The sequence below is a fragment of the Cynoglossus semilaevis genome, chromosome W (genome assembly GCF_000523025.1).
Source record: "Cynoglossus semilaevis isolate Cse_v1.0 chromosome W, Cse_v1.0, whole genome shotgun sequence".
NCBI lineage: Eukaryota > Metazoa > Chordata > Actinopteri > Pleuronectiformes > Cynoglossidae > Cynoglossus > Cynoglossus semilaevis.
The window spans coordinates 10,099,895-10,115,187 of record NC_024327.1 but is presented as its reverse complement, the minus strand read 5'-3'; the positions used below and the strand labels follow the sequence as shown (position 1 = coordinate 10,115,187).

The following is a 15,293-nucleotide window of genomic DNA, read 5'->3' as shown; positions in this document are numbered from 1 at the left end:
GTCCAGTCCCTGTACGATCGGAGTAGGAGCTTGGTTCGCATTGCCGGCAGTAAGTCGGACCTGTTCCCGGTGCATGTGGGACTACGGCAGGGCTGCCCCTTGTCCCCGGGTCTGTTCATTATTTTCATGGACAGAATTTCTAGGCGCAGCCAGGTGTCGGGTGGGGTCCAGTTCGGTAGCCACCGGATTTCATCTCTGCTTTTTGCAGATGATGTGGTGTTGTTGGCTTCTTCGAACCAGGACCTGCAGCATGCACTGGGGCGGTTTGCAGTAGAGTGTAACGCAGCTGGGATGAGAATTAGCACCTCTAAGTCCGAGGCCATGGTTCTCGACCGGAAAAAGGTGGTATGCACCCTTTGGAGTTGGGGAGGAAGTCCTGCCTCAGGTGGAGAAGTTTAAGTATCTTGGGGTCTTGTTCACGAGTGACGGTAGGATGGAACGTGAGATTGACAGGCGGATCGGTGCAGCGGTCGCTGTATCGGTCCGTTGTGGTGAAGAAGGAGCTGAGCCGAAAGGCAAAGCTCTCGATTTACCGGTTGATCTACGTTCCTACCCTCACCTATGGTCATGAGCTCTGGGTCATAACCGAAAGACCGAGATCCTTGATACAAGTGGCTGAAATGAGCTTTCTCCGCAGGGTGGCAGAGCGCTCTCTTAGAGATAAGGTGAGGAGCTCTGTCACACGAGAGGAGCTCGAAGTAGAGCCGCTGCTCCTCCACATCAAGAGGAGTCAGCTGAGGTGGCTTGGGCATTTACATCGCATGCCCCCCAGACGCCTCCCGAGGGAGGTTTACTGTAGCTCACATCTGAACAAAATGCATCCCTTAACTATGTAAGCACAAATACAGTACACATAGTTGAGCCCACATTTGTAGATGCTTATTGGTGGCCAAAATATGAATGTATACAGGAGTAAATATTTTTGTGTTGCGTTTCATTCTATTCTATTAATTTTATCAAAACCTCCCTTCAGCCTCAGAACTTCTATTGACTATTGACATTATTGACATTTTACTGACATGTTAAACAGAATGAGGAGCAGCATAGCTCTGTCCTTTTCCTGTATGGAGTCAATGGTTATAGACTGAATCACCTCCAGAGAAAATTACATGACCTCAAGGAAAGAAAAAAACAAAACAAAACAGAAGTTTGTTGCAGCATTACTTATTACCCTCATTCAGACTGTTTCCACATTGAGCTTTAAGGAGCTTGTGAGCACCATCAACATGGATGAATTTATAGCTTGGCTCTGACATACTATTGAGGCCTCACTAGAGCCATGAGCCATGAGTCTTTCTTTTAGCCTAGTTTAATCCCTGTATTTCTCAATAGTGCAGTTATTTTCAGCTGAATGCAATGTCCTGGTTCAATTTTGTTCATACATTGTTCTTCTACATTAAGCAACAATGTTACACCTCCAACTCTGGTGGGACGAGACCTTGCTTTCACCCGTTCTCTCTTCAAAGCTTACCTTTGTTTGTTGGATAAGTGACACAGTGGGAATATAAGTGTGATTAGATAAAATGGCCAGGAGCCAAAGGGCGGTGCAGTTGCTGCCATAGGTCGGAATAGAGGAAAAATTGGGATTATGTAATGTAGTGTAGTCACATTTTAATGACCTAAAAGGCTGTGCTCAGGCTTTGTTGTTATCCTTTATACATTCTTTATGTATAGTAATTTTTTAATTTTAACCAATGAGTCCTAATTTGCAGGCTTTACCTTTTTTTGTATGTGGCAGAATTTTAGCAGCGGCTGCTATTCAACCTCTCAAAGTAGCTCATCATTGGTCTAAAAGTGCATGTTTTGATGTATACAGAGTCTGCGTTCCCAAACAGCTCTGTAATGGCAACACCTTTGTGAGCTTTCAAACTAATGTTGGTTTGATGTGTTTTGGCTCTTGGAAATGAATTATCTCCAGTTCTTCAGAACTGACTTACAAGGTTTGGTGTTAAGATCAAAACAGAGTATAATATAAAAGTTATGTCCTACAGCAACAGGACTGCAGTTATACCAAATGGTAAAGCTAAAACAAAGGAAGGCAAATATGTTTAAAATTGGTTAGATATCAACTTATATGTTGGGGTAGACCCTAGTCAGGCTTTGCTGGTGTGAAATTCAGGTTAACATCAAAGCATTGCCTTAATGCGTGGAACAAAGGTCTCAGAAAGTCAATCCAGGACCCTACTGCTGGTAAAGTACCAATTAGCAGATTGCTTCACATATCCAAGTAAAAAGGCAATTTTTGGTAACAGTTTATCAGCACATTCTTGGCATGGAAAAAAGAGCCCATTTACACATGCTTTCCAAATCACAACACACAGTGAAGGAAGGAAGAAATCTGTCTTTTACATGTTCACATCCACGATCCACAAATGGGTGTCTCATGGTCTGAAGGACGATAACAGGCTACCTTTTCAGGGCCCCTGGTTTAGAAGGTGAGCCTGGGAGACATTTTAACCTAATGCACATTAAAACCAGTGTAATATCAATAAAAGTTGAATGATCAAAGGATGAATGAGAACTGTAGGCATAAAAGGGTAATGAAGGAAATGTGGTGTAGTGAGGAGATACTGGAAGGTCCTGGCTTTGAAGTGTCATTCCTGAGAACAACGTTGGGTACTGCTGACACTGTCATTATTTAGGCCTGTATCAGAAAGGATTGGCCTCAAGATCACTCACAGACATGTAGCATCACTCAAAGACATGGGAGACACTGATGCACAACCATGTGCTCCATGCGCAGGAAATGGCAAGTAACCGAGGTATGCAGAGGAACAATGACAATGTGATGAGACTTGGTGTTTGTTTATAGTTTTCCATCTGCTACAAAAGGAAGGTAGGAAGGAAAGGATAATAAGGAAAGTGAACTACTTGTCATTGTGACACAGCACACCACTGTACACAATGAACTGTGACCTCTGCTTTTAACCCATGACCAAAGTGAACAGTGGGCAGCTTTAAGCGCCCGGGGAGCAGTGTGTGGGGACGGTGCCTTGCTCAGAGCACCTCAGTGGTAAGTTGCCAGCTGGTGGACTCGAGTCCGCTACCTTAACAACTAAAAAGGGAAGATTGATTGTAAAAGTTAAAGACAATCATTTCAAGGTCTTCTAATTAAGTACAAATTGAGATAAAGAAATATTTTAAGAACACTTTTAGGTGCAGAAATGGAGACGTGATGCCAGGGCCTTAGACAGGGTGTGTTCAGATCACACGTGTCTGGTTCCTGAAATCTTGATTGGTCAAAAAACAAAAAGATAAAGCAGACAAGATGGCAATCACAAATGAGCTTTTGTTGTGTTGCGCTCACATGTCGAAAGTGTTGATTCACTTTTAGAAGGGTTCACTCCAGTGGTCTGACACCAGCTCTTTGACTGAGCATAAGCACTCTTGCTTGGTTTACACAGCGTAAAGTGTTTTGAAGTCACGCCACGGACATATTATGTATACATAGAACACATAAAATCCTATCCGCTTTGAAAACATCCATCCATCCATTTTCATCTGCTTATCCGTTATGGGGTCCCGGGTGCAGCAGTTTCCATGACCGCCACCCAAATCACACTGCACCGTACCAACCCCCCTGAACCTTCCTGCGGGTGGTGAGTGCACCCTAACCGGGATTCGATCTTGCCCAGGAGGTGAACCCTGGGGTTCTACACCAATGACAGAGACATTGCCTCTGGGCCAAAGCGCCACCTCTTTGAAAATATTACTTGTGAAACCTCCATCATAACCATACACTGGGGGCTGTTACAGTGTTATGTAATTTCCCCAACGCTGCCATAATCCCTCTTATGCAGAGTGAGCCCCCATGTGACAGCCCTGAGCGGTTAAGGGAGACCAGGTGGCTGCTGGGTGCTTTCCATTGACTCAGGCCACAACCACACATTCACAAATAGATGCATTGAAATGTTTAAAGAACCTGCTAGATATTTTCATGATTAGAATAAAGCAAATGTTTGTATAGTGATGCTTGGTAGTATTTTAAATACATCCACACTTCTCATAACTAACCCTTCCTTCTTTGTCTTCTGCCACAGGAACCGTCAATGTGGACTTCATCTGGTCATTTGACGAGTCACATATAGGAGCTCCGGCGTTTCTCCAGTCCATTCTTCCCTTCCCTCAGTTCAATTGTGCTCTCTGATCCCTCTTTTGCCCTTCCTCAAAGATTCACAATGCTCATCAAAGAGTACCACATACCCATGCCCCTGAGTGTGGAGGAGTATCGTATTGCCCAGCTTTATATGATCCAGGTGAGGTCACAAACCCGTGCTGCACATTAGAGTCGTGTCCCACCAGGCAAATGAATTTGTCAGGTGAAAAGTAAGACAGTTAAATCTAAGTTGAAATCAAAAGTGCGACTGAGGTGTACTTAATTATCAAATGATTAGTCACATGGTGTCTGGCTCGGGTGAAGTAACTGAACAAAGAGAGATTCACTGATAGATTGTCTAATTTGTACTCTCTGAGGCGGGTTGTTTTACATTTGTCATGGGCTGCATGTGCCTTCAATAGGATGCTAGCTCCTGGATGTTTTGTCTGTCTCAGGTTCAGTTTTATTCATCCAAGCAGGCTGCATGTTGAAGTATACCGTGGGGTTCTGTGCATAGGCCTGTAGGAGTTAGCAGCTGCAGCAAAGGCTGGTTTATTAAGCTTACATTCTGCTGTGCAGCAACACCTCTTCTCTTCATATAGGATGTGTACCAGGATTTATTTTTTAATCCAGTGCCTGCCAGGTGCTACAGTACACAAAAGAGTCCTGGTGCGCAATTGCAACAACACACCCTGGGATGATTGTTGTTTCCACCTTGTACAAGTTTACACTGCTTAGGTTGTTGTCACTGGAGCACCATCAACCACCAAACACCAAGCTCCTTTGTGATGTTATGTGAAGCATGAAAATCCTACAATTGTTAAATCCCTTTTTCAGGGGTTGCCACAGCAAATCATTGATTTCCATCTCTCCCTGTTCTCTGTATCTTCTACTCTGACTCCAACTACCTGCATGTCCTCCCTCACTGCATCCATATATCTCCTCTTTGGCCTTCCTCTCTTTCTCCTACCTGGTAGCTCCATCTCTAACATTCTTCTACCAATGTATCCACTGTCCCTCCTCTGCACATGTCCAAACCATCTCAATCTGGCTTCTCTAGCTTTTTCTCCAAACCTTCCTGTCTGTGTTGTCCCTCTAATGACCTCATTCCTGACCCTGTCCATTCTTGTCACTCCTAAAGAGAATCTTAGCATCTTTAACTCTGCCACCTCCAGCTCCTCCTCCTGTCTTCTGCCTATTGCTACTGTCTCTAAACCATACATCATGGCTGGTCTCACCACTGTCCTGTAAACCTTTCCCTTCACCTTAGCTGACACTCTTCTGCCACCGATCACTCCTGACACTTTTCTCCAGCTGTTCCATCCTGCCTGTACTCTATTCTTCACCTCTCTTCCACAGTCTCCGCTGCTCTGAACAGTTGATCCTAAGTACCTAAACTCCTGCACCTTCACCACCTCTGCTCCTTGTAGCCTCACTATTTCACTGTTCTGCCTTTCGTTTACACACATGTACTCTGTCTTGCTGCGACTGACCTTCATTCCTCTTCTTTCTAGTGCAAACCTCCACCTCTCTAGGTTCTCTTCTAGCTGCTGCCTACTCTCACTACAGATCACAATGTCATCTGCAAACATCATAGTCCATGGGGACTCCTGTCTGACCTCATCTGTCAATCTGTCCATCACCACAGCAAACAAGAAGGGGCTCAGGGCCGATCCTTGATGTAGTCCCACCTCCACTTTGAAGTCTTCTGTCCTCCCAACAGCGCACCTCACTACTGTTGTACTATTCTCATACATGTCCTGCACCAAACTAACATACTTCTCTGCCACTCCTGACTTCCTCATACAAAACCACAATTCCTCCCTTGGCACTTTGTCATATGCCTTTTCTAGATCTACAAATACACAATGCAGCTCCTTCTGACCTTCCCTGTACTTCTCCATCAACATCCTCAAGGCAAATATTGCATCTGTGGTACTCTTCCTAGGCATGAAACCATACTGTTGTTCACAAATCTCCACTTCCTGCCTCAACCTAGCTTCAACTACTCGTTCCCAAATCTTCATTGTATGGCTCATCAACTTTATCCCTCTGTAGTTGTTACAACTCTGTGCATCACCCTTCTTATGAATTGGCACCAGAACACTTTTTCTCCACTCATCAGGCATCTTGCCAGTCTCTAAAATTCTGTTAAACAAACCAGTCAGGAAATTTACTGCCACTTCTCCTAAACACTTCCATACTTCCACTGGTATGTCATCAGGACCAACTGACTTTCCACTCTTCATCCTCTTCAGGGCTTTTCTAACTTCATCCTTTCTAACCTGATCTACCTTCTTCCTACTAGTCTCTGGCTCCTCGTTTCTACTTTCCCTTTCATTTTCCTCATTTAACAACTCCTCAAAGTATTCCTTCCATCTTCTCAGCACACTTTCCTCACTTGTGATCACATTCCCCTCTCTGTCCTTAATCAACCTCACCTGCTGCACATCCTTCCCAGCTTGATTTCTCTGTCTCGCCAATCTATACAACTCCTTTTCTCCTTCCTTTGTTTCCAAACTCTCATACAACTCCTCATATGCCTTTTGTTTGGCCTTGGCCACTTCCCTCTTCACCTCCCTTGTCCTCTCTTTGTACTCCAGTCTGTTCTCTTCTGTTCTGTCACTGTCCCATCTCTTCTTCGCTAATCTCTTTCTCTGCACACTCTCCTGGATCTCCTCATTCCACCACCAGGTCTCTTTGTCCTCCTTTCTCTGCCCAGAGGACATACCTAGCACCTTCCTACCTGTCTCCCTCATCACTGCAGCTGTAGTCTCCCAATCATCTGGGAATATCTCAACACTACCCAGAACTGCCCTTACTTCCTTCCTGAAGTCTTCACAACATGTCTCTTTCCTTAGTTTCCACCACTTGATCTTCTGCTCTGTCTTCACTCTCTTCCTTTTTGTCACCTCCATCGTCATTTTACACACTACCATCCGATGTTGTTTGGCTACACTCTCACCTGCCACCACCTTACAGTCTCTAATCTCCCTCAGATTACATCTTCTACATAGAATATAATCTATCTGTGTGGACCTGCCTCCACTCTTGTAAGTCACCCTATGTTCCTCTTTCTTTTGGAAATATGTGTTTACCACAGCCATTTCCATTCTCTTTGCAAAATCTACCACTGCCTGTCCTTCTACGTTTCTCTCCCTAACACCAAACCTGCCTATCACTTCCTCATCTCCTCTGTTCCCTTCCCCTACATGACCATTTAGGTCTGCTCCAATCACCACTCTCTCTCTCCTGGGGATACTCTCTACCATCCAATCTAGCTCCTTCCAGAACTTCTCCTTTTCTTCCAACTCACAGCCCACCTGTGGGGCATAACCACTAACAACATTAATCATCTCTCCTTCTACTTCTACCTTCACACACATCAACCTGTCTGACTCTCTTTTCACCTCTACCACATTTCTTACATATTCTTCCTTTAGGATCACCCCTACTCCATTTCTCTTCCCATCTGAACCATGATAAAACAGTTTGTAGCCTCCTCCAATGTTTCTAGCCTTACTGCCCTTCCACCTGGTCTCCTGCACACACAAAATATCTACTCTTCTTCTCTCCATCACATCAGCTATTTCTCTGCTTTTCCCTGTCATTGTACCTACATTCAAAGTTCCAAACTTCAGACTAACACTTCTATTCTTCATCTTTTCTCTTTTCTCCTAACCAAACGCCCTCCTCTTCTTCTCTGTCTCTGGCTCTGACTCTGACTCTGGTTGCAGGCCTGTTTGTTCAGGTTTTATCTGATTGTCTCTTTGGACAGAGCATCACATCCACAAAAAGCCACTTACTTACTTTTTAGAAAAACCCCAAATAGCTCGGTCCAACATTTATTATTACTATTATTTTATTCAAAATGTGTAAAAAAAACAACAAACATTTACAAAATTATTTTTTGTGCTAGTGTCAGTCTTAATAGGCGTGGGAAAGTGCAGGGACCACAAAGGAAAGGAACATTTTATTGCAAATGATGACATGGCATGGAAAACCTTTTGGAACACCAGATTCAGTATCTCAATCAATCAATCAAACAGTCATTTTGGATGCGTCATTGCTAAATGTATTGTAATGTAATGTAATGTAACAGGAATCTGACTGTTTAGAATTTTGTAGTAATTGTTAATTCCTTTCTTGTTATATTTTCAACATAACCAAAAACCCAACACCATGATATTAGGGCTCTTCACTGAGGCTCTTGTACCGTAAGACTACAGTCTAAGCCCTTAAAGAGTAGCATATCCTGTAGTGTTTATAATTGAGAGCTATAGCAGAGAGACATTAGCCTGGGTCATTGAAGTGTGTGTCGAGCAAATTTGAATCAGTTCTACCTGAAGCCTTGGTGTATTTTTGTAGGAAGACATTGTTTTAGAACTGTGTGAATGACAGAAGTGTAATTAAAACGTGAATTATGATGCATTCTCAAAGAGTACACATAAGAATTATCGTAGGTCCACGTCAGTCTCTAATTACACTCTGTACGACACACCCAAATAAGGACACCTAAGGACTTGAGTATCATTCATCGTCTACTCTTAAAAAAGGATTTTGTTGAAGACATTATACTATAGATGTCCAGCCTGTGAGGAGAGGGTGCTCCATTAAAGAGAATAAACATTTAAGGCTTCTGGAAAAAAAAAACATGGGATCACTGACTTTCTACTGAGATGTTTCTCCAACAGCTGTTCATTATACGAATTTAATTAGTATTTACGTGTTATTATGTGTCAACAAGTTTAAATGATAACCACTCATAGTAGAACACAGCATTGCTGATATGTTCACCTGCGTTGCCTCAGAAAGCCTTGCTTTTTTTTTGGTACTATTTAGACTTACATTCTAGTACCAATCACAGGATTAGTGTTATATATATATATACAAATACTTTGTTTTCCAGTCTACAAACATGCTGTCTGATGATTACCACACCTCATGGTTGTGTGGTTTGACCTCAGACTGTTCATGTGACAACTCGTCTGCTGTCAAGTTGTTTTTCTTAATTTCTGTCCTTGGTCGTACATGAAACAGCTCAGGTAATTACTGTAAGTTGAGGAGTAGATGGTTAAGAACATGACTCAGTGGACATGCCTCACAGAAAGCACACTTTTCGAGACAGGTTGGCATCCTATTGGACAGTGAACAGTGTACATGATGTATGTGGAGGCTAAAATACAGAACACAACAGTCTTTTTTGATAGTGATAGTGAAGGAGAAAGGAAAAAGAACGGATAATGACATGCATATTTATAAAAGGAATTGAAATGTGGATTTGACCTTTGAACCCTCTGCAGTCTGTCATTGTTTTTCATATTAAACTATTTGTCAGAAGTCCAACTTTGCACACAGTGAGTTCTAAAAAAAATTCACAGGGCTTTATGTTTTTACAAATACTCAGTACATACTGTATACATGCATATAAACAGATCATTATTAGAGGCGGGATTCTTAGATTAGTGACCCATAGTTACCTGACCTCACCCTCAATCCATAGCCTCATTGCTGTGAGGCTTCTGTCACCATGAGAACCATGACATCATCAGTGTGCTGGTGGTTGGGTTTTGCTCAAGAGTGGGAGTGAATAAAAAGAGGAAATGGAGGATATGAAAATAGAAACTGTGAAGGAGGGAGAGGGAAAAATGAGAGAGAGGGGGTGAAAGGAAAAGAGAGTAAGAGTTGTAGATTCTTTGCAGAGAGAGAGAGGAAACAAAGATTTTGCTGGTGTCTGTAAATACCCTTGCTTCTTCGCTGTATGTTTCCAGGGTAACTGCAGCACATAGGCCTGCCTACCTGTAATCCATCTGAGATGTTGAATCTCAATCAATCAATCAATCAAATTTTATTTATATAGCCCACATTTACAAAATACAGTTTGTCACATGGGGCTTCACAGGGTTGGTAACATCCTCTGTCCTTAGACCGTCAGCCAGGGTAAGGAAAAACTACCGAAAGAGAAACCCTTTCAACAGGGAGAAAAGAGAAAGGTAGAAACCTTAGGGAGAACCACAGGTGACGGATCCACTCCCTGGACGGACAGACGTGCAATAGATGTTATCAGAACATACATTGTACAAATACATAAAAACCAATGAAGAAAAAAAAGCTGCAGTAGTGGTAGTGGCAGTAGTCCTGTGCTCCTCCTGTTCACCGGTGGCAGCAGAACTGTAAAAGAGTGGGACCAGTTTCCTAAGTGTATACATGGTGGTCGGTATGAATATAGGACAGGACAGAAGAATAAAGTAAGACCGTAGAGTCTGTGTCCTCATTATAAGTGCAAGATGAAGTGAAATGAAATGAAATGCAATGCAATGCAATGCCCCCCAGCAGTCTAGGCCTATAGCAGCATCTTTTTAGACTGTTCTAGTCGGGGCATGTTTAATCTAATTTAGGCTATAGGCTATACTATACAAATGGGTTTTGAGTCTCACTTTAAAGGACGAGACAGAATCTGACTCTCTTACTGAGAGTGGGAGCTGGTTCCACAGGAGAGGAGCCTGGTAACTAAAAGTTCTACCACCCGTTCTATTTTTATTTATTTTAGGGATGACCAATAGATTCGAATTTTGGGAGCGCAGTGATCTATTTGGTTTGTATGGGGTAATTAAATCACAAATGTATAATGGGGCTTGATTATTTAGGGCCTTGTATGTGATTAAAAGTATTTTAAAGTCTATTCTACTTTTTACTGGGAGCCAGTGTATTGAAGCCAAGACGGGGGTTATATGTTCTCGTCTTCTAGTTCCGGTCAGTATGCGTGCTGCCGCATTCTGGACCAGTTGAAGGCTTCTTAAGGACTTATTGGGACATCCTGATAGTAGCGAATTGCAATAATCCAGCCTGGAGGTTATAAAGGCATGGATTAGTTTTTCAGAATCTGGTCGTGATAACATTTTTCTAATGGATTTAATGTTACGTAGGTGGTAGAAGGCTGTTCTACAGGTTTGGTTAATATGTTTTTGTAGTGATAAATCCTGATCAAACAGGACACCCAGGTTCCTTGCTTTACCACAGGGGACTGGGGTAGAACTACCTATGGTTATAGTTAGATTTGACAATGGTGCTCTTATATGTTTAGGCCCTAAAACTATGACCTCAGTTTTTTCTGTGTTAAGCATTAGAAAATTCTGGGTCATCCATGTCAGAATGTCTCTAAGACAATCTTGGATTTTAATTAAGGGGTTTGGGTCATCTGGCCGTACCGATACATACAATTGGGTGTCATCTGCATAGCAATGAAAGTTTATGTTGTGCTTCCTGATGATGTTGCCTAGTGGCAGCATGTACAAAGTGAAAAGAATTGGGCCAAGCACGGAACCCTGAGGAACTCCATAGTTCACTTTAGTGAGTATGGAGGATTCCTCATTTACGTTAACAAATTGAAACCTGTTCGACAAATAGGATTTGAACCAGGCAAGTGCTGATCCTTTAATCCCGACATCTTTTTCCAGCCTATGTAACAGGATCTCACGGTCAATTGTGTCGAACGCTGCGCTGAGATCCAGAAGGACCAGGATAGACGCCAGTCCCTTATCAGAGGCCACGAGAACATCATTTTGTACTCTCAATAGTGCAGTCTCTGTGCTATGATGGGTTCTAAACCCAGATTGAAATTTTTCAAATAGATTATTGTCATGCAGATGATCACACAATTGGGAAGCGACAGCTTTTTCTAAGATTTTAGAAATAAAAGGTAAATTTGAAATGGGCCTATAATTAGCTAGAGTGCCAGCGTCCAGAGAAGGCTTTTTAAGTAATGGTTTAATTACTGCTATTTTGAATGCCTCTGGGACACAGCCACTCAGTAGGGACATATTTATTTGTTGTAATATTATGTGACCTATTTGGGGAAGGGACTCTTTAACTAGTCTAGCTGGTATAGGATCCAGCTGACAGGTGGTTGATTTAGCAGCGGAGACCAGAGACCTTAGCTCGGGGAGATTTAAAGGGTTAAATTCATTTAATTGTAAGATTGGAGTCACCATTGTGTCTAGGTTATTCATGCTAAACTGCATTTTGGTCATGTGTGGAGGAAGGAGGTGATTAATTTTATCTCTGATTTTATCTATTTTGTCATTAAAAAATGTTAAAAAGTCGTTACTACGCAGAGATAGAGGTATTTTTGGGTTGATTACATTTTGGCTCTCTGTCAGCCTGGCTACAGTGCTGAAAAGGAACCTGGGATTGCTCTTATTTTTGTCTATTAACTCTGAGTAATAAGTTGTTTTTGCATGTTTCAGAGCTCTTTTGTAATTATCAAAGCTGTTCCTCCACAGGACATAGTGACTGTCGTTATGTGTGGAACGCCATGCTCTTTCTAATCTCCTTGTTTCTAATTTTAAGGCGCGAGTTTGGGTATTAAACCATGGGGCGGATTTATTTTGAGACATAATTCTCTTTTTTAGGGGGGCTACATTGTCTATGACAGTTTTTAAAGTTAAGTTTGTTTTATTTACTATATCATTAAATTTTGTGGGGGATATTGTCATGTAATTTTCTAAATCTGAATCTGTGTAACAGAAACTTGACTGAAGGGCAGAAGAGAGCTGTTCGTGGAACTGTTGCACGGAGCTCTCAGATAAACAGCGACTATAATAATGGTGCTGTCTAGAATTATGAGCGTGTGTGGCTATAAATTCAAAAGAGATGAGAAAATGATCAGACAGAAGGGGATTTTCATTAAATACCACCATGTTATATATGTCAATGCCATAGGTTAGAATAAGGTCTAGGGTGTGCTTGTGGCGGTGAGTAGGTTTGTTAACCTGTTGTTTGAAGCCAATTGAGTCGAGCAGAGCTTTAAAGGATGAGCTCAGACTGTCATTGGCTACATCTATGTGGATGTTAAAATCGCCGACTATGATAATTCTGTCAGAACAGAGAACTAATTCTGACAAAAAATCTGCAAATTCAGCTAAGAAATCAGAGCATGAATTTGGTAATTTCCTAATTGTCATGTTTGGGATTTAATCAACTTTGTCAGATTTCTGGAAAGGAGAGAAGCTCCATCCAGGGTGGGATGAACACCATCCCTATTTATCAGACCAGGATTCAGCACTCATATGTGTTAAATTTCATCAACTCAGAGTGTTCTTTCAACTCTGTCATGTTTAACTCTTTCAAAAGTGTTGTTTTAACTCAATCTAGAGTGGACCAATATAGACACTTTGAAAGTGTTGAATTCAACTCTCTAGGAGTTGAATTAACACTTCCAAATTTACTGTGTACCATTCCTACTTTGATTACCTGTCCTGCACTCCTTTGCCCAGTGGCCTTGTTCACCACATTTCCTACAAACATTATTAGATCTATGTCTGTTTCCCTTTCTATCTTGGTTCTCTGTGTTTGACACTGTGCTTGTTTACACCTACATCTAGGCCTCTCACCATATAGTCATTGTCAAACATGTCATGGTCTGTGACAGATCTTATTCTGTGCTCCATGCTGTTTTCAACCAGTTTAGCTGCACCAATTAGCATATCAGAAGTATATGTTGCACCCTTCCATGTTGGAGATGTCAACTTTATGGCCTGTTGTTGGTGCCGAAAATTACGTTATTCAGTCACCACTGTTGTCATCTAACTGCCGCAGATAGAATGACCTGAAAAGAACCACACCTGACAACGTTGTACTTTTTACTCGCTGCTAGGGGGAGCAGAGAGACCAACAGCTTCGCAGAGTTGGCTCACCTAAGTCTCAAAGTGTATGAGGACTACAGCTCCTTTTATTGAGAAAGTTTCACAAATACTGGGCAGTTGTTTTTTTCTTTGAGTTTTACTCCCAGGGCAAAGGTCATCTGATTCCCATACTTGGTGAGAAACAGACCTCATCCTTTATTTACCTGCATAGTAAAAATCCTTTTAGGGGTATCTACTCCTGTCCAGCAGACCATTATTTACCACACTTAGATAGATAACAGTTTATGGTTCACCACACTTTGGTTTAACACACTTTGGTAACTAACTATAAATTCTATTTACATTTCCCTCCTGTTTATCAAAGTTAACACATCACAAGTTCATCATCACAATATCATTTCAAACAGATTTTCAACATTGGAATCTTACATGAGTGTCAACAATCTTCACGTCATCATAAGGACCATTGTGGTCTGGGTCTTAGCCTGTTAGTCTTTGATAGTCAGTTTCAAACAAGTATGCTCCAACTGCTTTCTCAAGGACTCGTTCTGCCATGTTTCTTAGAAAAGGTATACAACAACAAGTGTTGATACTACAATTCGATACGTTGATCCTCAGGCCATCACTGAGTACGTCTGCCGCTCCCCTAAACTGATGGGATGTGCTGAACTCTTCACTGACGCAGCCGATGCCTTGAGACGAGTAAGTCTATCCTACTTACTCCTCTTTGTAGTCAGACTTCCCCATACCAGGACAGGAAGACAGATCGTCCAAGTCTCGTACTTTGCAGTGGCTCAGGTGGATCCAGACGTTCCTTTCTGCAACCTTCACTGCAGTTGGCGTTGTTAGTATCACTTGGTATGGACCCTCCCACCTGGGGCTCGACCAGCACTTTCTCTTTATGGCCTTCACAAACACCCAGTCACCAGGCTTCACTGGTCTCATCTCCTGTGGAAGAGAAATTGTCGGACAGCAATTTGTTCTTTGCACTTCTTTCTGTGTTAACATTTGCTGCATATAGTCTGCTAATGTCCAGACTGAATCTGGGCCATCTTTTTCCTTTAGGTCCAAGTCTGGAATGCGGAAGTTTCTTCCATACAACATTTCAAATGGCGTCAAATTAGTACCTTCTGCTGGTAATATGTGCATATTTAGTTGTACTAAATCTACACACTCTGTCCATGTCCTTTTTGTTTCACGCATTGCCTTTATTAGCTTATTTTTTACAGTTCCATTAGTTCTTTCCACTAGTCCGGCTGACTGTGGATGATATACTGTGTGTCTTTTGAGATCTATTTTCAAATTATCTCCTACTCTGTCTATAATCTGATTCACAAAATGTGTTCCGTTATCACTTCTGATGATCTCTGGAACACCAAAAGTTGGTATTATTCGTTTACATATGGCTTTTGCCACAGTAATAGCATCTGGTGTTTTACATGGAAACAATTCAACCCATTTTGTTAAAGCGTCTATGATTACCAAACAGTATTCATATCCTTATTCAATTCCTTCCTTCCTTCCTTCCTTCCTTCCTTCCTTCCTTGCTTCCA

General features: G+C 42.0%; 1 protein-coding gene across 1 annotated transcript in view; it reads left to right on the top strand.

Annotated features, from left to right (window-relative positions):
• Nucleotides 1–1,950: 1,950 nt before the first annotated feature.
• Nucleotides 1,951–15,293, top strand: part of LOC103397161 (membrane-associated phosphatidylinositol transfer protein 2-like) — an 86,341-nt gene continuing 72,998 nt past the window's right edge. Inside the window, 2 exon segments of the mRNA XM_025052828.1 lie at nucleotides 1,951–2,762; nucleotides 4,041–4,256. Of these exon segments, the coding sequence (XP_024908596.1) occupies nucleotides 4,179–4,256 (78 nt within the window). The 5' untranslated portion in view covers nucleotides 1,951–2,762; nucleotides 4,041–4,178.